This window comes from Harpegnathos saltator, unplaced genomic scaffold (assembly GCF_003227715.2).
Source record: "Harpegnathos saltator strain DR-91 unplaced genomic scaffold, Hsal_v8.6 scaffold779, whole genome shotgun sequence".
In the NCBI taxonomy this organism is placed as follows: Eukaryota; Metazoa; Arthropoda; class Insecta; order Hymenoptera; family Formicidae; genus Harpegnathos; species Harpegnathos saltator.
Genome location: NW_020230625.1, coordinates 347,362 through 374,716, shown reverse-complemented (window position 1 = coordinate 374,716; position 27,355 = coordinate 347,362). Strand labels below are relative to the sequence as shown.

General features: G+C 41.0%; 2 protein-coding genes across 2 annotated transcripts in view; both read right to left on the bottom strand.

The window, feature by feature from the left end:
• Positions 1-18,949, bottom strand: part of LOC105191045 (serine-rich adhesin for platelets) — a 70,159-nt gene extending 51,210 nt beyond the window's left edge. The window contains exon 1 of the mRNA XM_011154145.3: positions 18,543-18,949. Within this exon, the coding sequence (XP_011152447.2) occupies positions 18,543-18,551 (9 nt within the window). The 5' untranslated portion in view covers positions 18,552-18,949. The remainder of the gene's footprint in view (positions 1-18,542) is intronic.
• A 329-nt stretch (positions 18,950-19,278) lies between these two features.
• LOC105191046 (probable RNA-binding protein 19) lies at positions 19,279-24,162 on the bottom strand. Its single transcript, XM_011154147.3, has 16 exons — positions 23,961-24,162; positions 23,682-23,886; positions 23,409-23,596; positions 23,064-23,282; positions 22,706-22,979; positions 22,419-22,622; positions 22,089-22,280; positions 21,808-21,947; positions 21,565-21,690; positions 21,347-21,482; positions 20,936-21,273; positions 20,628-20,830; positions 20,433-20,549; positions 20,245-20,350; positions 19,903-20,026; positions 19,279-19,793 (listed from the first exon to the last, which is right to left on the bottom strand). Exons 1-16 carry the CDS (start codon positions 23,994-23,996, stop codon positions 19,723-19,725), a joined length of 2,679 nt encoding a protein of 892 aa, XP_011152449.1. The 5' UTR covers positions 23,997-24,162; the 3' UTR covers positions 19,279-19,722.
• Between the last annotated feature and the right edge of the window lie 3,193 nt (positions 24,163-27,355).

Sequence of the window (27,355 nt, the reverse complement as noted above, 5' to 3'; positions counted from 1 at the left end):
GTAAAGTAGTTCATCCGTAATGCAAAATTATTTTTTGTTCGTGCGGAATTCCAGTCTGAAGGGGTGAAACCACCCTTCGAAAACTATTTTCGTTTTTAGCGTATATTTTTTAAAATACGAGGCATATGCAAAAATGGTTTATATGAAAGTTGCAATATATTTCGTACTCTTTGCAACTGTGTATTCAGATTTTGTAAAATTGTAGGAGGGCGGATGGGGGTTTCAAAAATTGTTTAATGTTGCAGAATCTGAATATATAGTTGCAAAGAATATGAAATACATTACAACTTTCATATAAACCATTTTTGCATATGCCTCATATTTTAAAAGATATGAAAATGAAAATGATTTTTTTTCGAAGGACGGTTTCATCGAAGGATGGTTCTCCTCAAACTGGAATTCCGCATGAACAAAAAATAGTTTTGCATTACGAATGAACTACTTTACTTCCACATAGTTTCATAATTTTTTGGATTTCCGAGTTCCTTATGTTTCCTTGTTAAATAAGTTCGGTAATTGATCAGCTGATCACGCTTGGACGCTTCAAAGTCGTGTACTATTTCTGTTATTTATAAACTGTTATTTATAAACTGTTATTTATAAACTTTAGCTATTAATTTTATAACGTTTGATAGAAAAATATATAGATTTTTTATTACTTATTCTCTTGATAATTGATCAGTCGAATTACGGAACGTATCCGAGTTAGTTTAAAGCTTACCAACCTTTAGAGATATGCGAATCAAAAATTTTTATGTCGAATTGAATCGAATCGAATCTCATTTTTTAAATTCGAATTCGAATCGAATCATTAAAAAATTTAACATGACTATTAAACATGCAAATAATGATGGAAGATTTTAATATGAAAGGGAATATTGTTATTGTAATATCATCTTAAAGTAAAATATATATTTAAATATTTAAAGTAATTTACAATTAAGTTATTAATTATAAATTAAGTTAATTACAAGTTAAAGGTTCAAACATACAGGCCCAGATGGCCCGTTTTGTAGCTGATGCGCGCAAACGCTAATGTATTTGATTCGTATTCGAATTTTCGCGATTTGAAATTTTCGAATTAATTGTATTCGAATCATAGGGATTCAGATCCGAATAGAATCGAGTTACATTAGATTCGATTCGATTCGAATTCGAATAGTTCGCACGAATATTTCTACCAACCTTATAACCAAAACCAAAGTTCCCGAAACCGATTTTGCAACAGGACTTCCTTTAATTCCGTTAATTCGTGAAGAATGAAACTTGTGTTTCTCACGACATTAAGGTCCGATTCAGATGACCGAATATATTCCTGAGACAACAAAAACCTTCCAACGGAATTTCTCTTGCGTCGCTTTTCAGTTGATTCCCAAGGAACGGAAGGTTATTTTGATAGTCGTAACTGAAACTCAATTATATCAGCCGAATAGTTTTCCGCGTGTACACAGCGGCAAAATCTCACTTGGCGTAACCAAGCAGGAAGCAGAAAAAAATCCAACGAGAAATGGTATCTTTGTTTGTACCGGTTCGGAGAAATGATATTTCTGTTGCCGCGACCGCGAAAACATTCGGCCGTGTTAACAATCGGCTGGGGATAACCACAAGCAACTGACCGGAGAGGAAACCTCCGACAGGAATCTTCTCAACAGCCGTATTTTTGTCTCTGACTCGCGTCCTTGTTCTTCCCAAGCGGTATAGGATTCTCCCAGGAAAATTCAGTCGCGTCAACACGGGCCGAATATTTTTCTCCGTGCAGCTCTCGGCGATGAATTCGAGGCGCGCCGCGGCCTGTTTATCTCGTCGTCGTCCTGCGCGCAGGAATCTCGGATCAATGTCCTCCTGCGATATTCGTTGGTCCTTCAGTCCTGCGGGAGCAGGCGTTACGGTCGAGGGCGGGCCACGAGCATAGAAAACCGGGCTCGTTAACCGGGGGGCTATCTGCTGTAATAATGCGGACTCCCCCCTCGCCAATCTCCCCCCCTCCCCCCCGTTGACCTTTCGCATCGCGCGAATATTTACAGAACCAGATTTCTGGACTCGTGAGCGAACGAGCGTCCAAGGTTGTGCGAAAAACAAACACGCGACACGCCGGCCGTACAACGTGGTCCTCCTGCTATTTTCGTCCGCTGCGGCCTTCTTTCCTCTTCTTTCCGCGGCCGACGTCGTCGCTGTTGCTCGCGCGAGCCGAATTCGAGGAGCCGCGAGGGAAACGCGCGCGCAAGTGGCGCGTTTCTTCGGGGCGGTTTCATTTCGCGAGCGGATGTCGCTTCGCGACACGGCCAATCGCACATGGGAAATCCGCTGCACGGTCGGTTTCATTGAAAGTCGCCGACCGGATTTATATAATTAAGTGACGGGCCTGTGTTTCTCTCTATGACGACGAGAGCACCGAGCGGTAACGTTTAATGCGCTCGTACTGCCGTTACGAAAGGCACGGACGACATTCTCGTTCTGGATTCTTTTTATTTCCGTCCGAGGCGCGCGCGCGCTACCGACGCGGCTGATCGATTTGAATTATCGCCGACCGCGTTGCATGTGATTGCGGCTGGGTGGAATTTCATTTTTACCCACATACGCACTCGCTCTGGTATTCATAATCAGAAGCTTTATGTAAAAATATATTCAAGATCCGTTTCAAGTTAGTTATCTTCAGGTGCTATCTGCACTGCGGGAGAAAGTATAAGAAAATACAGAAATATTTACTCAGTGGGCAGTGATGACATATTTTCATTTTAATCTAAATTCTTTTATTCGAATAAAATAAACGATCACGCTCATGAGAAGCTACAAATTCGAAAACATGTATCGCGCGATATACTTTTTTATTATACGGGAAATAATTCTTCTTGATATGAAAATATGTGTATTTTATCCAGTTCAAATATTTGTTAATTTTTAAATACTTTTGCCCTTGATAGATAAACACCCTTTCGATTTACTACTCTTAAATTAATCCATTAAATGAGACATCCAGATGTAAGAAACAAATTAAAAATAATCTCAAGTTCATCTTCAGATGCTATCTGCATTGGGGGAGAAAATATAAAAAAGTAAATAAATATTTGCTCAATGAGTAATAAAGTGATAACATGTCTTCATTTCAACCTTTCTTTTATTAAATTCTTTTATTCAAATAAAATAAACGGTCACGCTCATGAGAAGCTACAAGTTCGAAAATATGTATTGCGCGATATATTTCCTTATTCGGAAAATAATTTTCCTTGATATGAAAACATGTGTATTTTACTAGCTCGAATATTTGTTAATTTTTAAATACTTTTGACCTCCATGCATGAATACTCTTTCGATTTACTCGTCTTAAATTAATCCATTGAATGAGTCACCCAGATATAAGAAACAAATTAAAAATAATTTCAAGTTAATCTTCAGATACTAATTGCACTAAGGCATAAAGAATCATAAAAAAATAAAGAAATACTCAGTAGATTACATATTGATGACATAGTGATGACATATTTTTACTTCAATATAAATTCTTTTAGTTAAATGAAATAAACGGTCACGTTCATGACAAGCTATAAAATATATATTGCACAATATATCTCCTTATTCGGTAAAATAATTTTTTCAAGATAAATATATGTGTATTTTACCCAGCTCAAATATTTGTTAATTTTTAAATACTTTTGCCCTCGATGCATGAACACCCTCTTTACTCGTCTTGAATTAATCCATTACATGAGATATCCAGATATAAAAAACAAATTAAAAATAATCTCAAGTCAATCTTCAGAGATGCATTGGGGAAGAAAATATACAATAAAAGAAATAGAGAAATATTTACTCGGTGGGTAGTGACGACATATTTCCACGTCAATCTAAATTCTTTTATTTAAATCAAATAAATGGCCACGCGCGTTCATGAGAAGTTACAAATTCAAAAACAATATTTCCTTGTTCGGAAAATAATTTTTCTTGATATGAAAACATGTGTATTTTACCCAACTCGAATATTTGCTAATTTCGAGGTACTTTTGCCTTCGGTACGTGAATATCCTCTCGATTTACCCGTCTTGAATTAATCCATTGAGATATCCAGATATAAAAAACAGGTTAAAAATAAACAATTACGAGTAAAATGTCGGCGTGAAGTATCCAACGTGAAAAGTAGCTCGTTCGTCGAGTTGCGCGTCCATTAAAATGTCCATCTGATGATTAAAACGGTGTTACATCGCCACGCGTGATATCGACAGGCCGATTAAAAGACGCTTTCGAATTACAGGCTCATTTCACCGCTGTCTCGAAAGTAGATACGTAAAATCGATTTGAGCTGTCGCGCATCGCACGGCGGGAGGACGTGCTGCGCTCGCTCTTACTTTCTACGGAATTCGTCCCGCGGGCGCTCGCTCTCCTTCGCAGCGAATTAATAGGCCAATCACGACGGCCGCGATTAAATGCCTCTTTTGTCACCGAGAAACCGCAGGAATAGCAGTCGGCTCTTTGTCTCCTTCGTTTCGTCCGAAAATCTTGTTTTTGCTGCTTCCGTGCCTTCAAAAGTACTCGCTCGCGATCGATTTTACCGGATTTCCTCTCCAACCTTTCCACCTCTGAATACGAGAGAAAACATGAATGAACACGTGTCTCCTCTTTTCAGCTGCTCCGCAACATAACTCGCAAGTAGAAATCGATCAACAGAGACATGTTCGATGTTTCCTTATAGGAAACGCCAGTCACCGAGGATTTTCGTGACGGCTGATTCAAGTGGCGTCAACGTGACGATGTTGGCGACGACGACGACGACGACGACGATGACGACGATGATGATGATGATGATGATGATGATGCTGATGATGATGATGTCAAGAGCCTCGCAACCGCCAGGAGACCATCTGGCGAACGTTCACGAATGTTCCTTCGACTTCATAACTCCGAGTGGGAAGACAAAGCGGGAGAGAAAAGGTGTTCTCTTCTGCATGCCACACGCTAGACACAACTCGGCAAAACCGAGGAGTTTCGCTTTCGAATTCACGGCTGGTGACACGTTATTCTCTGAGAATATCTCCGCCGTCGCGAGATACGTACGTTTTATCGGCTCCAGCCGCCCAGCCGTCCGGTGATTGACTCATCGTCACTCGCGTCGCAGTAGAATTCGTATTAATATAAAATACGCGTCGTTAAGGAGATACGCAGCGCATGATAATTGGTTAAGGTAGCGGCGACGAAGGATCTCGCGATCACGATCGCCGGCGAAAGGTCAACCGCTGATCGTCCTCGGCTCGGGAGAGTGTCTCTCTTATTTTTCCGTCGTCGTTGATCTTTCCCCGACCGACGACGGTGCGGCGCGACGCGGCTTTCGTCCTGGGGGGACCGGCTCCTCTCGCGCATTCCTCCGGTGTCCTGTGGCGGAGTACAGCCGTCGCCGGTCGCCGCGGCCACGAAGGTCGATCGTCATTGCGAACGACTGCGAAGGTCGGCCCGCGTCGGCATTAAAATCGCGTCCCGGCGCTTCTCGCTCTCGCTCAAGCCGAAGCTTGTAAGTTCGCTTTCACTTCGGAAGCCGCGATGACGCACGACGACGCAGCCCAGCGAGATCGCGCAGTCTCAGCATTTGCATCTGCGAGGCTGCTTTTCCGAGCCGCTCGGGAGAAGGTCCCGCGCGCACCTCGAATTCTTCGTTCGGGAGTGGAGCGACTCAACTGATATCATCCTCCCGAGAGGCAATTTGCGTCTCGAAATGCGTCGAATTCTCCTTGTTGACGAGTTCAATGTTGGCCGTCCGTTGACACGTGCGGACGATCTGCGTCGAACGGAGACTCCGGCGTGTTTTTATCGCCTGACACCGCCGTGATTCTCTTCGCCGATTTGCAATATCAGCCTCTTGAAGGATTCGTTATTTTGATTTCCCTCCAGTTGGAGAATCTTCAGCGACCTCGCACCTCGTGGAATCGAGCTAATTAATTCGCTCATGCGTAAACGGACACGATTTTATATCCAGGAATTATTAGGTCTTAATCTGAAAGTTCCGTCCGTTTTTTTGCAAAACGTATGGCTTTACTTAAGAAACAAAATGAAAGAGTACATCAATCCAAATATTGTCCATTGTTAGCGATGACTTTTTTCCATCTTTCGGTCAGCAAGCGAATTCCGCGGCGAAAGAATGACTCATCTTTGGAGGTTATCCAGTCAGAGACTCATTTTTCGACGTCTTCATAAGAATTGAAGCATTCGTCAGCAAGCGCGTGTGCTATCGACCGAAACAAGTGGTAGTCGGAAGGAGCACAGTCTGGTGAATAAGTTACATGGGGTAATATTTCCCAGCGAAGTGCTTCTAACGTGTCCTTGACAGATTTTGTGACGTGAGCGTTGTTATGAAGCAAAATCACTCTATGCTGTCTCGTTTCATATTCTAGTCGTTTTTCGTGCAATGCTCGGCTCAAACGGATCATTTGTTCTCTGTAGAGATCCCATGTGACTGTTCGATCACTTCTCAACAACTCATGGTACAGCACACCCTTCTGACCCCACCAAATACAGAGCATTGCCTTCTTTCCGTGGATATTCCGCTTTGGCGTCGATGTTCAGAGTTGGCCGGGATCACAAATAGTTTTTCGACGTTTGGGGTTGTCAAAATAAATCCATTTTTCATCTCCAGTGATGATACGATGTAAAAACCCCTTTCTTTGTTGCTTAGCAAGCAGAATTTTGCAGGTGGTTTTTCGCCTTTCAATGTCTCTTGGCTTCTATTCATATGGATCCCATTTTCCTTCCTTGTAAACCTTTCCTAAGGCTTTCAAACGATCGGAAATGACAGACTGAGCACAATTTAATGCTTCTACAAGTTGCTTTTGCGTTTGACATCCACCCGGTCTTCGTCCACCAATGCCTGCAATTCTTCGTCTTCGAATACTCTTGATCGGTCAGAACGCTCTTTGTGCTCTACATTAAAATCACCACTTTTAAAGCGTCGAAACCATTCTCTGCATGTTTTATCGGAAGGAGCATTATCACTATAACTTCTACAAGCGTTCGATAAGCTTCAGCTGCAGTTTTTTCCAATTGAAGCAAAAAATTAACACTTCACGCAAATGACGCTTATTTGGCTCAAATTCCGACATTTTCGATGTAGTAAAAAACAATGTTATTGACGCAAATGTATACCTTTATGTACTGAATATTATTGACAGATGTCAAAACGAACCATTAAGCTTCGTTTAGATGTTAAAGGTTAACGACAGTTCTAGCTATAGCTACTTGCCGCTAGATGGACGGAACTTTCCGATTTACCTAATATTATACAGGAGAAAAAAAAGCTCGGCTCGTATGACTTTTTCAGCCAGACGGAGACATGCTTGTAGGAACAGAAAGACTCGCGTATATTACAAATTCGAAGGTGGTTCTTCTGACACAGCATATGCGTCTAATTGGCTGAAGTTTTCTTCACGCGTTCCTTGTTGTCTCGAAACTCATGCCACTTAACACGTTTGAATGCGTTGAGCGGCATCCAAACGAGTTGAATGACGTGCTTTACAAGGACGTGCAAAGAAAGCTTCTGCCAATTGCACGCTTATGCGTGTCAAAATAACACACGGATTTGCAGCGTAGGAGGTTTCTATTTAACCTAGTTTCAATTCGCAGCCGTGAGTGCTCAGACGAACGTTTTTAGGCGCGATTACGGAAACTTCATTTCTCGTCGCCGAAACAGACAGCGCAAGACCTCTTTAGGATGATCCCTTTAGGATGATCCCGAATATGTCCAGGATATTTTCAGGATATGAATTGGGTCGAGATACGTATGTTTTCTATCTTTTTCGTCTCAGTTATAAATATAAGGGAAGGAAGCACTCCACTCGATCTTAAATCGGACTTGACAAATTGAATGTATTAATAGCGCGATTTTTTAGAATAAAAAAATTTTGGAATTCTTAGATATTAAAATTTAAAAAGATTCAGAGATCTTCTGTTTCTAAAAATAAAATTCAACCATTAATATTTCAATTTGCCAATTCCGATTTAGGATCGAGTTAAGTGCTTTCTTCCTTTATATTCATAATTCAAACAGGAAATACATAACTCAACAATTTGGACTCAACAAATTCAATATATTGCTCCAGATAGCACTAGACGTCCTCAGAATGATCCTAAATATGTCCAGGATAATCCTGGAATATTTTGAGGATATTCAGTCGTAGATATTTGATATGAAAATTTTATGTGGATATTTGACTTCATTAATTTATAGTGCATCATTAGAAGCAATTTTAGAATGTTAAGTACAGTAGAAATATAGCCTATTGAATTTGCTGAGTCGTGCCGAGATATGTGTACTTTTCTATTTAAATTATAAATATAAGAAAAAGAAAGCATTCGACTCGATCGGACTTGACAAATTGAGTACATCAATAATCGGATTTTTTTGGAATCAAGAAAGTTTAGAATTCTTAAATATTAAAATTTAAATAGTTTCAAGAATATTTTGTTTCTAAAAATAAAATTTAACCATTAATGTATTAAATTTGCCAATTTCAATTTAAAATCGAGTAAAGTGCTTTTTTTCCCTTATATTTATAATTCAACCAGAAAAGACATAACTCGAAAATACGGATTCAAGAAATTCAATATATTACCCCAGATAGCACAAGATGCCCTCAGAATAATTTTGAATATGTCCAGGATAATTCTGGAATATTTTGAGAATATATAGTTATGTAGATACTTGAAATGAGAAGTTTATGTGGATATTTGATATCATTAATTATAGTGCATCATTAGAACTGTGCATAATTTCAGAATATTACAATACAAGATACGTGTGTGCTGTCTTTCCCGTTTAAATTATAAATATAAGGAAAAGAAAGCATTCGCGACTCGATCTTAAATCGGACTTGGCAAATTGAATATATCAATAGCTCGATTTCTTTTAGAGTCTAAAGATTTTAGAGAATTCTGAGAGATTAAAATTTAAAAAGATTAAAAAATCGTTTGCTTCTGAAAATGAAATACAACTATTAATGTATTCAATTTGTCAATTCTGATTTAGAGTCGAGTCAAATGTTTTTCTCCCTTATATTCATAATTCAAACAGAAAAGACGTAACTTGATAATTTGGAGTCAACAAATTCAGTACACCATGGTTTTTTCTTTTCTTTTAAAAATATTCCTAACATATCCTCATAGAAGTCCTCACGATGTCCGACAGGATATCTGAATGTCTTAAAGACTCATTATTCGATTATCATTTTCTCTTCTTCAGGACATCCCAAATATATCCCGGGATAAAATTTGAATATCTGCAGTGGATATCCGTCCTGGATGTCCTTAGGAGAATGTCATTGTACTATCTGGAATATTTTTTTTCTTTTCCTTTAGACATCTAAAAAATATCTATAAAAAATCTCATAAAAGTCCTTAGAACATCCGACAAGATATCCTTTAGACGTTTTAAAAGCTTATATTCAGCTATAATTTTCTCTTCCTCAGGATATCCAATATATATCCCGGAATAAAATGTAAATATTCGCGATGTTCGTCCTGAATGTCCTTGGGATTTCCGGAGAATGACATTGTGCTATCTGAGGAGTGCTTATCCGGTTCTCACTCCGTCGCACGACTTGAGATCTCTTTGCTCGCGCGCGCTTATCGCCATCATCTCTCAGACGAACAGTCGCGAGCTTCAGCGGCCGGTCGCGGCGCGGCTCTTCCGCGACTCCGAAATGAAAATCGCGCTCTTTCGAATCGTCGGATCGGTCAGGATCGTTATGACCTCTCCGTCGGCTTTTGCAATCGAATTGCCACACGCGCTTGCTCCTTCTTTGCGGCGCAGCGGCGTGGGGCTAAGCGGCGGTGCAATGCGAGGTGCTCCAGTCTGGAATAACCGGCATGTCCGCCGATCCCCTTCTCGTCCGCATTGGCGTTTTCTCAGGTGGAGGTATCGGTATTTGGTATCGGTATCCGCGGATCCCGCCCGCGAATGATCTCTCTCTCTCCCTCCCTTCCTCCCTCTCTCTCTCAGAGATCTCGCGCTACGTTCCGCTCGTGCCTCGAGATACATTTCCGATCGCGCGTAGATCCTGAGAGAGGAGAGGTTGCAACGCGCCGCGCTTAATCTGCTATCACGCGAGGAACGCGGTAAAAGGCGCACTCTGGATTTTCCCAGCGCCTTTTAAGCCCGCCTCATACCGGCCTCATATCGCATGGAAAGGAAATCTCAGCTGTATTAATTTCAGTTGTATTAGTCCCTTGGCTATTAATAATGAAAATGTCCACGGAAAGAAAAATAACAAAATTACGAAATTACGGGCACGGGATCGGAGAGTGACGTGAAAGGCGACAGAAAGTAACGGATCGCGATGGCGTATACTTTTCTTTTCGCGGATACTTCCGTCATTAACAGCAAAAGGATTGAATAAGTTCGATTGGCATAACTGAGATTTTGGCTGGAGTAGAAACCTTCCTTGTAGAAAAACGCTACCGGCTGCGATAAATTGGCCATAGAGATGTGCGAACTATTAAAATTCGAATCGAATCGAATTTAATGTAATTCGATTGGATTCAAATCCGAATCCTTATGATTCGAATCCGAATAATTCGAATAAGAATCAACTATATTATCGTTTTCGTGCATTAGCTACAAAACGGGCCGTCTGGGCCTGTACGTTTGAACCCTTAACTTGTAATGAACTTAACTTATAATTAATAACTTAGTTATAAATTACTTTAAATATTTAAATATATATTTTATTTTAAGATGATGTTACAATTTCAATATTCCCTTTCATATTAAAATCTTCCATCATTATTTGCATGTTTAATAGTCATGTTAAATTTTTTAATGATTCGATTCGATTTCATTCGATTCGAATTCGAATTTAAAAAATGAGAGATAAAGCAACAGTAATGGCCAATTTATTACACAGACAGTAATATTTTCCTACACCCAAAAAAAAGTATTCCATTTGTAAAGTGACTTTTCCCATAGTCTCATATTCCAAGCAAAGCCTCTTACAGAAAAAGGATTCCTCTTTCGATAAAGTGATTAAAGTGAAGCATTCATCTAAAATTTATTAGATATTATTCTAACTATTTTTCTCTTATTTCAAGAAGATCTTTTCTTATATCAATTAATTTTCCTCTTATATGAAGAGGAATTTGTTGATTTGAATGTCGGCTTCTTCTGTTCAGTTATGCTGTACCTCCAGCAAGCATGAACGATGAAGAATATTTGGAACGCTTTTTAAAAAAGGTATGTGTGTTGCTGTAACATATAACGAAGATAACTTTTCCTATATTTGGTCAAATATAGTTTATATCGTCTATTGCAAGAAGTTGAATAATATATTCTTTCTTTTAACTATGTTTCATACAATTGGTTATGATGAACATTCTTGTAGCTATGAAGTCTATAATAAAACTGATTGGAAATTTATCTATTATGATCTTATTTCATTCATGGCTATTTATTGTAAAACTGGAGCAAGAAATATATATATATATATATATTACTTTTCGCTATACATTATAACAATTTTTTCAAATTTACTAATATAACTGTAAGTATATAACAGTAAGAATAAAGTACAGTAAGAATAAATAATAATTCTCTTAAAAAAAAATAAAATAATCTGTGTGTAAAAGGAAATTTATATTAAAATCAAGATTTGCATTATACATATAACATAGAGATGTGCGAATCAAGAATTTTTATGTCGAATCGAATCGAATCTCATTTTTTAAATTCGAATTCGAATCGAATCGAATGAAATCGAATCGAATCATTAAAAAATTTAACATGACTATTAAACATGCTAATATTGAATGGAAGATTTTAATATGAAAGGGAATATTGATATTGTAATATTATCTTAAAGTAAAATATATATTTAAATATTTAAAGTAATTTATAATTAAGTTATTAATTATAAGTTAAGTTAGGTTAGGTTACAAGTTAAGGGTTCAAACATACAGGCCTACATGGCCCGTTTTGTAGCTGATGCGTGCAAACACTAATATATTTGATTCGTATTCGAATATATTCGAATTTTCGCAATTCGAAATTTTGGAATTATTCGGATTCGAATTATAGGGATTCGAATACGCACATCTCTAATATAACATATAATTCTTCTAACTTTAAGAATAATGTATTTATAATATTTTCCTCTTAATCTTAGAGGAATCCTCTTAAGGCCATATATAAAAGTAAAATTCTCTAAAATTTAGATGATTCCGCTTGTTCTGAAATTACTTTTTTTCGGGTGTAGAAGGGTTCTCGCAGGAGTCCTCCGGTTGCTGCAACCGAGCTCACCGTTTTCGGTCTCCGTTAGCAACGAAAAATTCTATTGCGCTAACAGAGTTGTTTTCTCCATGCGTGTGTGGGGGTGGGGGAGCGAACGAAGAATCGGGAGATTAGAGAATAGAAATGTGGACGAGTCGACTACTGATTTCAACCTTGGCTCGCCTCGTCCCGATTACTCAACGTTCAATCTGCAGTCCTTAATCCTTCGATCCTCCAATCTCCTGTCCTCGATCTCCAATCTTCAATCCTCCATCTCAAGTAGCTAGTCCGATACGGACTCGGCGCGGATTGAGGCCGCTTGCGATTTCCCGCGTCCATTTCGTCGTTTTTCCGTCCGTCGATCCGTGAAGCGATTACTTTTCGGAGATCCCACACGCGGGACCGCCAAGGATGGATCGCTTCAATTATGTGCCTTGGTCCGTGCCGCTCTCGCGTGTGACTGAACGCATCGTCAATTAAATGGAGCAGCGGCGATGCAACTATGTGCAGGCGACGCGTGCAGGCCAAGCGTACCGAGAAACGAAATTACGCGATAAATCCGAACCCTACTTTCACTGCTTGAAATTTTACTGGGGATTAATTCAAACCCAACCGGTATCACCCGTAGCCCGTGTCGCGCTCTCCGCGTCGCTGCACACCTGTCAAACCCGATGGAGAGGTGTCCCGGCCGGCCGCTACGTAACGCCGTGCGTGCGCGTTGAAAAATCGCGAGCCGGAATGATCGTTACACCGGTAGCCGCGAGCTCGCGGCTACCTAAAAACAGAAGCTAAAACACGAGTAAACTGAGATCCCATCCCCGGGAGATAGTCCTTTCTCCGCTTATCCTTTCCTCTCTCTCTCTCTCTCTCTCTCTCTCTCTCTCCTCTCTCTCTCTCCTCCTCCTCCTCACTCGCTCGCTCATTCACTTTCGTGCTCATTAGCGCCGTCGACCCGCTGGAAGCGTGACCAGTCGCGAGTTGTGCAAAGGCGAGAATTAAGAAAAGGAGATGCGGAGAGAGAGAGAGAGAGAGAGAGAGAGAGAGAGAGAGAGAGAGAGAAAGAGGGGGGGGGCAGGAGTGAAAAAAGAGGAGCGAGCGCCTACGCCCACGGACGTGCCCATAGATTCGTACTTCTCCCGCGAGCGGACTCTCAAGGATCCTTTTTCTACTACCGCCGTGGTCTCGCTACGCCTGTAATCGCGTCCGCGATACCGCGGGGCGAGTATGCAAGTCAAATGTTTCCCGCGCGCGCGCGCGCGCGAATATCAGATCTTTCGCTCGGAATTCGATCCCCGTGCCGACGCCGCGACTTTTACCTCCTTCTCTTCTTCCTCGCCGCCGTTCTCACCTGCGCGCGCGCCTCGGCGCGAGTCACGCCGAAACGTTGCGTTGCGTGCGCGTGGAATCATGTGGAGCAGCTTGACCGCAATTGGCCGCGATTTCTTATTGAGCTTGATGCAATTTCAATCGGCGGCTCGCGATCGCGCGCTCTTTTACGCGGCGAGCGAGCGTAACAGTCGGCTTGATCACCGATCGAGGATCGGCGTCTCGCCGCCGACGGGAAATGAAGCGTCCCTCTCCTCCCCTCTCCCCCTTTCTCACTCTCTCTCTCGTTCTCGGGCTTCTCTCCGCGCCGTTAAAAGTCCTTGAGAGATCTCTCGCATGGTCCGAGGAGTGCCGCGAGGGCGGAATCGACTCGAATTTCCTCGCGTAACGTTCGCGTGCGACGCGCAGCGGAATTTCACGGGAATCCGTACGCGCGAAGGAACACCAGGACTTCCGGCCCTTCAGGGAAAGGAGGAGGGAAATTCATGCAGACTTTCCACAGTGCTTGCATCGACGACGATGCGCCAGAACTAATCACGATCTTGGCGATCGAGGACAATCCAAAAGCGCCGTTTGCGCTCCTAAAGACTTTGCTCTGAAGGTCGAGATCTCCAGGATAAGCCCCACATAGCAAAACTTGATCCTAAGTACGTCCAATAGATGTATCACAAGGGATTTAGTGACATCCAGAATACATTCGTAAAAGGCCGAAATATACATAGGATATATAACATAGGAATATATATATATATATATATATATAGGATGTACCGAGGACGTCTTTATATCCGCTCATTAAACATCCAGAGGAAGTGATACGTGGATGTCATGAGGATATGTACACATAACAATATGTGATCCTAATATCCGTAAGATATCTTCCAAATATCAAAAGTGGTGCTAAGGACATCCACAAGATATATCGCGATGAATTCTATATATCCCGAAGTCATCCTTACAATACGGAAATAGGCCCGGTTGTTCCAACTGAAAGGTAAGTAAGACTAACAATTAAATCATATGCCTATCTTTGTTTTTTGTTCGAAATAAACAGAGACAGACATATGATTGAACTGTTCGTTAACTTACTTTTCAGTTAAAACAATCGGCCATAGAGAACATTGGGCCAGAGAAATAAATTTCATAACGGCTGAACATATGTTTCGATGCAGTTTGAAATATAGCCCATCATCCAATGAGAAAACTACTTTTTCCGAAACGTGTTCTTATGCTAAATCATCGGCTGCGTTCCAAAGCGCACCAAGAATAAAATGCCCACACCGTTGTGAAATGTAATATACAAGATATGTACTGAGTAATATAATAATAATATGTGCGTGTATTTGTATGCATAAAAAAGTTACTTGTTATTATTATTTGAGCAACGTGTAATACAATGTTTGTTTGTGTTGCATATAACGAGTAAGATATATTATATGTTCTACGATATATATATAACTATCACACAATATATAGTCCATTTCTTAAAATAGAAAAAACGTATCACAAAAATATAAAATATTTAGTAAATATTAGACTAGATTTTAAGATATTAAGATATTAAGTGATTTATCCAAGTATTACACGTTATTATAAAAGATTATAAGACACAAATAATATATAGACTAACTTCTTTTTGTATTCTTTGTGCTCTCTGGATATCAATTGTTCAGACATAAACAATACATATTAAATATCTAATTAATAAAAACAAAAACTAATTACTGTACGTGAATGGATCACAGTATCAAATAAATGTTGCATCATAAAAAAAAACACTGTATCGCTGTTCCTCAGTAAACATCGGCTAACACACTAGAACATCCTACGGATGTTATGCGAATATCTTGTGTAATTGTGTAATTTGTGGCTAATGCACATGTCCTCTACAGGTACTCCTATGGATAACTCTTTCGTTTGGATCATAATAGGATCATTTGGATCAAATTAGGATATACTTTGGAGATCTAATGCTATGTGAGAGGAGCACGGGCATTTACGAGCAGCGAACTCACGGCTCCGGCGGGGAGCTTTGAAGCTGGAGTTTCGAAATAATCATCGTTCTCCTCGGAGCGCGAAATTATTCACCGCCGGGGGATTTTCAAATGGTCGAGCGGGCGCAGGCTTCGCTGCGTGTTTGATACGCAGATAGCATACACCTCGCAGGAAAGTCCGCGCGCACTCCTTCCCCCCCCCCCGCCCCTCCCAGAGTGCGGTCCTTGTGTTACTTTTTCCGTCGGGTTGTCTCTCTCCGTCAGCGGCCGCGCAACGCGTTTCGCGATTCCTCGTCCGTTGCGGCACACAACGCGTGTCGATTGTCCGCCGCGACGCGATGTGTCGCCCCATATAGCAAAATGGCATCCTCTGGAAATCCTAAGGATATCCAAGGACGGACACGTTACGGATATCCAAATTTTATCCCTGAATAGACTTTGGATGTTCCGAGGAAGAGAAAATCGCAGCTGAATATTAACCCTTGAAACATTCGGACGATATCCTGCCGGACGTCGAAAGGACTTCCATCTTATGGATATTTCTTAGGAGTCTAGAGGAAAAGGAAAACACATGATGCGTTGAATTTGCTGACTCCGAATTATCAAGTTACGTCTTTTCTGTTTGAATTATGAATATAAGGGAAAAAAGCACTTGACTCGACTCTAAATCGTAATTGGCAAATTGTATACGTTAATAGTTGGATTTCATTTTCAGAAGCAAATGATTTTTTAATCTTTTTAAATTTTAATCTCTCAGAATTCTCAAATCTTTTGGTTCTAAAAGAAATCAAGCTACTGATGTATTTAATTTGCCAAATCCGATTTAAAATTAAGAATCGGGTGCTTTTTCAGTTTTCTTATATTTATGATTTAAACGGAAAAGACAGAAAGCACACATATCTCGACACAGCTCGGAATCCAGCAATTCAGTAGGCTATATTTCTACTATTTATCCTTGAAACATCTTTCAAAACATTGTGTTGTCTGGGTTCTTATGCTGTTTGAGGCTAGCGGATATGCAGTGGACATTTATGGGAGATTTATATTTCATTGCAGTACTTAACATTCTGAAATTGTGCACAGTTCTAATGATGCACTATAATTAATGATATCAAATATCCACATAAACTTCTCTCATTTCAAGTATCTACATAACTATATATTCTCAAAATATTCCAGAATTATCCTGGACATATTCAGGATTATTCTGAGGACATCTTGTGCTATCTGGGGTAATATATTGAATTTCTTGAATCCGTATTTTCGAGTTATGTCTTTTCTGGTTGAATTATAAATATAAAGGAAAAAACACTTTACTCGATTTTAAATTGAAATTGGCAAATTTAATACATTAATAGTTGAATTTTATTTTTAGAAACAAAAGATCCTTGAATCTTTTTAAATTTAATATCTAAGAATTCTAAAATTTTTTGATTTAAAAAAAATCGAGCTATTAATGTATTCAATTTGCCAAGTTCGATTTATGGTCGAGAATCGAGTGCTTTCTTTTCCTTATATTTATAATTTAAACGAAAAAGATAGAAAGCACGCATATCTCGACACATGACGGAATCAGCAAATTCATTAGGCTATATTTCTACAGTTTATCCTTTACACATCTTTCAGAAGATTGTGCTGTCTGGGTTCTTATGCTATTTGAGATCAGCGGATTTTACTTTTAATGATGCGCTATAATTAATGAAGTCAAATATCCACATAAAAAATTCTCACTTCGAACATCTACAATCAACAACACAACTAAATATCCTGAAAGTATCCCAGAATTATCCTGAATATGTCTGGGATAATTCTGGGATCTTTTTCATATCCTGAAAGTATACAAGGACATCTTGGACACTCAGGATATTCAGGATCATCCTGAAGACGTCTTGTCTGTGGCGAGTCGAAACGTCGCTTATGCGCGCGGAATCACGATGTATTTACAGCCAACGCAAGATGGAATAACAAACGACTCTTTCCGCATAAATGAATCTCTCCCTCTCTCTCCCTCTCTTTCTCTCTCGAATTAGGGAACAATTGCAAGGAAATCAGCGTAGATTCGCGAGCGAGATAATGGACTTGAAAGCGAAGATCGCGCGCGGCTGCGCGCCCGCGCAGGCTCTTCTCCGGCGCGGGAATTGAATCGAAAAGCGCGAGCATTATGTTCGCCGATTGTTACCGTTAATGAGAAACGCCAGTCGTCAATGGCGCAGCGCGAGGTAATGACTTGTCGCACCGAGATTCTTCCACACAGTTCTCATCCTCGCGCGCTCGCTCGCTCGCTTCGCTCTAATCACTCGGCGAGTCGAGCCGGCGGGAAACGATCGTCATTAACTCCCTCGGAACGAATTCTCCCGCGGATATGTAAAGTTAAGAGAAAGAGAAAATGGAGAAGCGACTTGGAAGTGTGAAGCGGAATTTCTGCACGGGACATGCGCAAGATGGAGTGAAAAGTCGAGAGCGACGAATCTCGTCGCGTGCCGCGGTCCGCCTTTTTCTGCAGCGTGTCGCTTCAACAGATTCGCCCCCGAGGAGAGGCTTTCTCGCGGTTGTTGCGGGGGAGCCCTAGTAGCACATATTGTTGGGCCAATATTGGCCACAAATTGGGCCCCCAATATTGGCCAATGTAACCCCAATGTAAGTCAATATTGGTATAACAATGCTATGCAATATTGGCGATATTTTGTAATTTGATATCTAACCAATATTGGCTGCATATTGGGATACATTGGGCCAATATAACCCCAATGTAAGTTAATATTGGCACAACAATGTTACGCAATATTGGCAATATATTGTAATTTAATATCTAACCAATATTGGCTGTATATTGGGATACACTGGGCCAATGTAACCCCAATTTATGTCACCGTAGCCAATGTAACACCGATGTAACGCCAATGAAGTGTGCTACCAGGGAGGTTACGCCGAGGGAATCGCAGGATGTTGACCTAACCCGAGTCTCTCGAGAGTGAGATTGCTCTTACCCAATCCATGACTACTGTTCGTCAGTCGAAGCGAATCCGCCGGTAGATTTACTCTCGCCTCTGTTGGGGGTGTCGCGCTCAGCTTAGCTCCTCGCACTCATCGCGCGCGAGCCGCGCGTGTGTCGTCCGGGGCGACCCGGAGCTCGACTCCCGCACGGGGCCCGCGTTGCCGGCGGGACGCGAGTCGCCGTTTGTACACTCGCGACCTTGTACCTGTACGATGACACTGAAGGACGACGCGAGACGGTGCGGTGGAGCCGGCTCTTGCGAGAGGAGGACAGGAACAGAGGGACGGACGGACAGACAGAGAGAGAGAGAGAGAGAGAGAGGGAGAGAAAGATAGAGAGAGAGAGAGAAAGGAAGAAAGAAGTCGCACACCGTAGAGCACCGTTCTCCAGGACGAAGAGCGCACGACTGGCTCGGATCGCAGCTGAAGCCGAAGGTGGTGGACGGGCGCACTGTTACTTTCATGGGTCGTCTCCACCACTGTGGGCCACCTTCGTGGGACATGCCGGTAGCGCGGGCCCCACCAACCGGAACCGTTGGGCGCGTTTCCAGTCCTTCGCGTCGCGCCGCGCGGCGCCACGAAAACTACGGCGGAGGTGAAAGGAAGACATTTCTTCCAGCCGGCCGGCCGTCCTTTCCGCCTCTTCAGCGCCGGTTGCCGCCCGGCCGGCGCCGGCTGGGAAGAGATATCAAGGCGTGCTGCCTATGTCTGCTTGGTAAAAGTGTAGCATTTTCGTCGTATCGTAAATATATTTGTAGACAGTTCTATGTTACTTCCAATAAAACATTTGTACATATATTACATTATCCGCTAGAGGAACGATTCTGCGAACGCGGCGGGTGACCTCGTTGAAGCCGCTTCGCGAGCGTGCCGTGTCATGTCGGGATCGTCTCGCTTTAGAAAAGCGAGAAGGGAAAAAGTCGCGTGTGAACGTGATACGAAGGTCAATATCATGTCCGATGGAAATTCTGCGGGACTTTCGAGCGGCTGACTTGAGTGCCGCCGCCTGTTGTGAAAAGAAATGAAAATCGACACGTGTCCGGATTGCAAGGTGTCGATTCGAATGACTGTCCGATGAGGTTCCTGACATTTGTATGCCGTTGGAAAGCGCTTCTGTATTGTACGCGACGCGTGATCGGACTGCACGAGGAATCTCTTGGTATTCCTGCTGCCTCACGAGTCTCGCTCTAGGCCGACGCTCTCGAGATCCAGCGTGGCTTTCTTGAACCTCTTCGCTGAACTCCCTGAAAAACAATAGAAATCCCCGTAAGCATTGTCGCCCATTGCGCCAAGCGATACGAATCGATTCACCGTCAGTCGCCAAGGATGCAATAGACGCAAGAAACTAATTACCTTGAATGAAACGCTCCGCGGTGCGTTTTCTAATTTCTTCTAAGTTCTCCTCCGCTTGAGCCCACTCGAGCACCAATCTTCGGCCGTACAAATGAGTGCTCTGACAGAGACTCGTGAAAGCTCTCTGGCAAACAAATAAGTGGTCAAGTTGGCGCGAGAAAAATCACTTGGATAAACGCTTAATCTTTTAGATCAATTTCATCGGACTCGAAAAAAGTCAAATGATCACAGACTGATCTTTTGGTGAAAATGACTGATTGAATCAGGATGATTTCGAATCGGACTGATTCTGATAATTCAATCTTTTCAATGAGATTCAACGAAGACAGACCGAGTACTCACTTTCGCGTCTTCCTTCGTGTGATACTCGATGAAGGCGAATCCTCTGTGCTTCTCGAAGCCAACCAGTTTTCTCGGTAATCGCGTGGCTTTCAACTCGCCAAACGCTCTGCAACAAGATCGTCGAGTTACGTTAGTGCATATCGCGTGCAAAGCATGTCGACAAAGAGAGACACGCGCGATGTGTGTACTTGAATAGCTCCGTTATTTCTTCGGCTTTCGCCTGGAAGGGCACGTTTCGCACGAGGATCTTAGTTCCGGTCTGCTCGGTGATCTTGGACTTTTTCCTCGCCGTTTTAACATCGGATCTGGAAAGTGTTTCACAGTGTTACATCGAGAGATTCTCTGCTTTCTAATGAGAGAGACCAGGCTCTGAGGTAACGTACGTCAATATCCTCTCGGATCGCTTCAGCTCCAGAGACTTGCCATCGAGTACCGACATCTGCAGCGTCTTCAATGCGCGATCCGCGTCGTACTTTCTCTTGTATCGCACAAATCCGTATCCCATCGACAGGTTGTTACCCGGATTCTTCGGGTCCTTCTTAGTGGCAATCATGACATAATGGAGGCGACCGCATTTAGAGAAGTACTGAAAGCGGAGAAAAGATGCGCGTTAACAAAGCGCCTCGAGCGTGTCAAAGATGACAGCCGACGCATCGTGATGCAGCGGTCGCGACAATTTCTAATCACTCACACTCTTCAACTCCTCGGTCGTGGTGGAGAAGTTGATATTCTTGACAAACAGCGTGGTGTCCGACTCGGGCTCTTCATCGTCCGCATCGTCCGCGTCGGCCTTCTTATTTGCATTGTTTACGTTTTCTTTGGATTCCTTCTGTGTTGCTTCTTCTCCCTTGGCTTCTTCCGCGTTGCTCGATTTCTTCGTGTCGCGTTTGCCTTTGCATTTAGACGCGGGAGCGGTAAAACTGTTGTCCGGTGCCCATTCCAGGTACAACGGTAAGTGTTTGAACTTGGTGTAAGCCAACTTCGTGAAAGCCTTACGCGCCTCGGACGGCTCCAGAAACTCGACCAGTGCTGGAATTGCGGGAAATGAAACGTTAAAAATGTTCCGGACGTTTAATACTCATTGAAATGACAACGACAGTACCTGTTATGCCTGATGGTGGCAATACGATGCGTCCAAGTTCCCCGTGCTTGACGAACATCTCTCGGATGTCGGCCGGTTTCGTTTGAGCCGGCAAATTCTTCACTAGGATCACGGTATTCGACCTCTGCTTCGGCGCCTGTCGAGATTGGATGGAAGTACACGAAATTTTTCTTCAATAAAGAAAAAAGAAAACAGCGCATGAGATATCCAAAACTCACCTGATTAAAAGTGTTCAAGCACACGCCGTTTTCTTCCAAGAAGGCTTTGGTATCATGAGCTATTTGCGTTTCTCCTAGCGCCAGTTTCACCGCAGCACTCATTCCTTTCGATTCGTCTTCCAGTACCTTTATTTAGATAAGGTTTAAGTTTGCGATCACGGTACCATTTAACATGCATACAAGCCATGCGCTGTAAGCTTGAAGAATATATTTAGGATTAACACAAATATATATGTATACAACCTTCTCCTTCGTGGTATTATAGGTGGTCGCGATAGCGTCCATCACGGCGTTTTGTCCGAGGAAAAGTGTGTTCCAATTGTGCGACGAATTCGCGGTCGCTTTATTCTGCAGCTCCTTCTTTTGCTTGTAAGATAAATTGCCTGTAATCGAGAAAGTGCATTCTTGATTCGTATGATGAGAGAGAGAGAAAGAGAGAGAGAGAGAGAGAGAGAGAGAGAGAGAGAGAGAGAGAGAGAGAGAGGGGGGGACGATTATGCAGTTTCGTATCGACGGTTGTATACTTAGATCGATGTCCTCCAGCGAAGTTTTCGCCTTTCCGGGAAGCAGATGCAACATTCTACCATCTAACACAGAGCCGTCCAATTCAGTGTATGCTTTTATAGCATGTTCTGGCATCAGAAAAGTTACTGTGCCGAATCCTTTTAGTCTCCTGGTGACTTTATCCACAGGTAAGTTCACTTCACTCAGAGGACCTGGTAGTCAAAGATGAAAGTCGATTAGGAGGCAAGAATGAACTTTGCGATGAGAAGAACTCAAACAGGGTGAATTTCTGGCAAACAGGAAATTTCTGTCCATTTTTGCGATATGATAGGGCGATAATATTCTCTTACCATATTTTTCAAATAATTTCCTCACGTCATCTTCTGTGGTTGTATATGTCAGGTTCCTGATGAACATCCTCCCGGATTCCGCTATACTCTCTTCATCCTTTAACATCTCCCCTTGTTTCTTCCACTTGACGTCAACCTTGCTATTTGAGTCTTCACCGGATCCTTTCCTTTGCTCATATTTGGACACAAATATTTGTTTGCCATCTGTGCAAATATGGAACACAATCAATAACATTGGTAAAACACTTTATTTATTATACCTCATTACTTAACTATTTATGTCTTACCTAAGAAACTTTTGTTTTTCAAAAGAGCCTTTTTCATTTGCATCTCTGTCTTAAATCCCAAATAGGCTATACCTTTAATATTACGTGGGATTCGTATGGATTTGGGTACTAAAGGACGGAAAAATTGTTTAATGTGCTTTTTTAAATGTTTGTATCCGAGCCCAGTTACTTTTACAGTAAATAGTTTTAATGAACCATGCTTTTTTGATATACTTTTCACCAGCGATTTTTCTTCGCACTTTGTTTCTGGTTTTTTCTTTAACGCTTCCATATACTGTAATTTTAATCAAAGTTCTGTCAATTATAGCAGTTAATCTCATTGCAGTCATGTCTCATAATGCCAATTACTGCAGCATACCTCTAAATCTGATATAACTTTATCAGCAATTTTTTCTTCCCCTTTTCTTTCTTCTTCTTCTTCCTCATCGCCATTCTCAGCTGTGTTTTCATCTTTGTCATCATCATTGAAATTTCCAATAACATCTGCGGATGCACTGATATCATTTCTCCATATTGCTTTTATGTTGTTGCCCGTATGTGTTTCAAAGAATTCCATGAATAAAGGATCATCCTTGTGCTGAGTTTATAATTATGTAAAAACATAAAAAATAGTGTTTCTTCAGTTAACAAACAGTCGACTTTACAGTTGATTTCAGTCAACCTCAAATTTACTGAATTATGAAAGAAATAAATTTTATTGTACCTTTTCAAGTGCTTTCTTAACTTCTTCATTGTCCTTTTTTTCTTTCTTCTCATTATTTTTACCGGATTTAACGTTAGATTCTTCTGAGGAATCTGTTGAGACTTTCGCTTTATCCTTGAAGGAATTATCAGCTGTGTGTGAACTATCAGTCGCATATTTGCTCCATGCTCTTGGCTTAGAGGGATCACCTGAAATATTGTACGTATCAATATTTGTAAGAAAAAAATGTTGATTCGCTTTGATAATATAAGCAGATATTGTACAGATATGCACCTAAGTTAGCACACTTTTCAACAGATATTCTGCAACTTTCAATATATGATTTATCAAAATAGGACTGTGCCAACTGTGCTTGTTCCTCTGTCTTATAACCAATAAATGCAAATCTACGAAACTTTCCATCCTTGGTATATTTCAGTTGGACGTCAGTCACAATACCCTTCTCACTGAATAATTCTTTCAGCTTGTTGTCTGTGATCTGCGTATATAAGTACAAGATTAATATATTTAAAGTAAAACGCGAGACAATAACACAGATAATGACGTACGTACATTCTTCGGCAAATTTTTCACTATTAAACGGGACATTCTGCTTCGTTGATAGTTACTTTATTCCAAAAATTAATGCACAGTTTTCTTGTTTATAATAAATAATACATTAATATTGGTACATCATAATACGCACGTGTTTCCAATGAGACATTTGGTCTGTTCTTTTTAGCTACACTACTGAACTGGTGTAATAAGTTAGAATGAGACAACTATATTTTTTCACACTTTAACTTATTGCATCAGTTCAGTAGTGCAGCTAAAAAGAACAGACCCATTGGGTGCATTCAGTACTACCAGAGAGAAGAATGAGAGCAGCCACCGGCCGTATTTCGAGGGATACGGCTAGGCGCATTTTAGATACGCCATCTGACCAAAATGCACCTAAACTACGTCCGCTAGGCGCACTTTCGCGGTGATAAAAGTAAAATGCGCCTAGGTTCGTGTCCGTACTACTTCCATGCAATGAATAGTAGATTAGAAAAAGACAGACGACAGACAATCGTTCCGTCTTTGTCTCACTACTGAGCGGCGCGCGGCAGTAAACACGAGGCGAGGTAGCGGCGATCTTATCGCTAAGCGAACATCTCTCCGCTTTTCTTTCATCTTCCACGCTCCAGAGACATCAAAAGACGCGGTAGCGTCTCGTGTCAAGGGAACGTGCGAAGCGAGGAATTATTTTTCACGCACGCGAGGTAGCACATGGGAGACTAGACGAGCGTCGACATATTATCTGTTTCTTTCCCGCTCGTCTAGCTTATTGACTGCGTGAGCCGCGAGATTTTTCTCGCTACTCCTATACTTCGCTCTTTCTCTCTCTCTCGCGCACTTGCTCGCTCTTCCTCTCTTCTCGTGTTCTTACGGCTTGATTATATTAATTACATGACAATATATATATAAATAAATGACACATATATAGTGTATATGTATATAAAGAATATTTAGTATTAATGCACAAATAAAGAAGAGAGAATTATAATGAGAGACGAAAAGTTAATAGAAATCCACTCTTAGCCAATATATACATCTTTTAAAAATGATTTGTTATTAAAGTATATGACAGAATAATTTATTTATGCTAATAAATTTAAATTAAAAATTAAATGAAATGTTATAATAACAATAACAACAATAACAATAACAACAATGTTATAATAACAAATAACATTTGTGCAAATAACATTGAAAATTTGACCACTCGGATCCGTGCCACCGTGAGAAGCCGCGGAGGACATTTGAACGATGTTATATTCCACACATATGGCATACATGAGCCTTTCAAATAAAAAAAGAATTTCGTTAATACTTCACACACAGCTTGTTTTATTCCATTGCAACATCGACCCGCCCTTATTGAAAAACCCTTTATATCTAGACTGCGTAGTCTAGATATACTATAGGCCTGTACTTTTTCGCTGCACTGATGCAATAAGTTAGAGTGAAACAAATATATATTTGTCTCACTCTAACTTATTGTATCAGTGCAGCAGTGCAGCGAAAAAGAACAGGCCTATAGTATATCTAGACTCCGTATTCGAGGAGTGGGAGTATAACTCTCGTAGAAAAGGAAGCACTCTGTTTTTACTGTTCGTTCTCTCTCGCACAGTCCCGATGAAAGGGGTATAGGGGAAGCAGTTGCTGTACAGTGCTGTACAATAACACACCGCCCTTATTCCCTTTCCATCGGGACTGTGCGAGAGAGAACGAACAATAAAAACAGAGTGCTTCCTTTTCTACGAGAGTTATACCCCCACTCTTGAAATTTGGGAGAACGCGCAGTCTAGATATACTATGTCTATGATAAAGACTGACAGCCCTGGGTAAATTTTCGTATCAGTCAAAGGGCCTCAAGGGATCCGGAGGTAATTGAAAAACAATGATAACAATGACTGCTTTAGCTACGCCACCGACGAAGTGATATTAAAAACTATCAAACCTAAATAAATTTTTATATTGGCCAAGAAGGCCCTGAGGGGCTCGGAGGTAATTAAAGAGCGATGATAATATCAAGAAAACACGAACATTTACCCCATACTATACCTTGATTACCATCGCAATACAGATTATTAACAATATAAAAATATCAGATAAATATATCGTTACTATAAGTGTCTGAAAAAATTGTTTACTTTTTTCTAAGAATTCTTCCGGTGGTCGTAGGAAGTCAGGAGAGGTGCCATTTTCTTCATCTCGTCGAGCATAACTGAATGCTGTTCTAAAAGTTCACAAAAAACGCTCGGTTTAGATTTCTATAAATTTCATGGGCTAATAAAAATAAAAATCTAAACCAGGCACTTTTTATGAACTTTTTGGAATGCATTCGGTAGTGCTCGTCGAGATAAAGAAAATGACAACTCGCGCGACTTCCTACGACCACCAAAAGTACCTGAAAAAATTGATTATTTCCAAAAGCATGCATTTTTTCAAGTACTTCCAGTAGTGGTAGAAAGTCGGGTGAAATGTCATTTTCTTTGTCTCGATAAGTAGCGTCGAATGCAATTCTAAAAGTTCACAAAAGGTGCCTGGTTTAGATCTTTATAAATTTCATGGGCTTATAAAAATGAAAATCTAAACCAGGCGCTTTTCATGAACTTTTAGAATTGCATTCGGTAGTGCTCGTTGAGACGAAGAAAATAACACCTCTCACCCAACTTTCTACGACTACCGGAAGTGCCTGAGAAAATTGTTTACATTTTCCAAAAATCATGAATTTTTTCAAGCACTTCCGGTAGTTGTAGAAAGTCGAGTGAGATGCCATTGTCTTTGCCTCGACGAGCATTACCAAACACAATTCTAAAAGTTCACAAAAAGCGCCTGGTTTAGATCTCTCCAAATTTCATAAGCTTATAAAAATAAAAATTTAAATTAAGCGATTTTTGTGAAGTTTTAGAATCGCTTTCGGTAGTGCTCGTTGAGACAAAGAAAATGACACCTCGCGCAACTTTCTACGACCACCGGAAGTGCCTGAAAAAATTATTTATAAATTCTAAAAATCATGAATTTTTTCAAGCACTTCCGGCAGTCGTAGAAAGTCGGGTAAGGTGTCATGTTTTTTGTCTCGATCAGTACTACCGAATGCAATTCTAAAAGTTAACATAAAGCGTCTGGTTTGTATTTTCATTTCTATAGCCTCATAAAATTAATGAAGTCAGGACGAAGAAAATGACACCTCTCACGACTTTCTACGATCATCGGAAGTGCTCGAAACTTGGAGCTATATTTTCATAAACTCAAACAATTTTTTCAAGCACTTCCGGTGGTCGTAGAAAGTTGCGTGAGGCGTCATTTTCTTCGTCTCGACCAGCATTACCGAATGCAATTGTAAAAGTTCACAAAAACACTTGCTTTAGATTTTTATTGATTTTATTGGTTCATAAAAGTGGATATTTAAACCAGGC

What these genes read in the sequence shown, in the direction of transcription:
- LOC105191046 (XM_011154147.3), bottom strand. Translation starts at nt 23,996, where the DNA reads ATGTCCCGTTTAATAGTGAAAAATTTGCCGAAGAAT. An exon ending in AAGTTATATCAGATTTAGAG is followed by an intron (nt 22,980 to 23,063) that starts GTATGCTGCAGT and finishes TTAAAATTACAG; the next exon opens with TATATGGAAGCGTTAAAGAA. An exon ending in ATAATACCACGAAGGAGAAG is followed by an intron (nt 21,691 to 21,807) that starts GTTGTATACATA and finishes ATCTAAATAAAG; the next exon opens with GTACTGGAAGACGAATCGAA.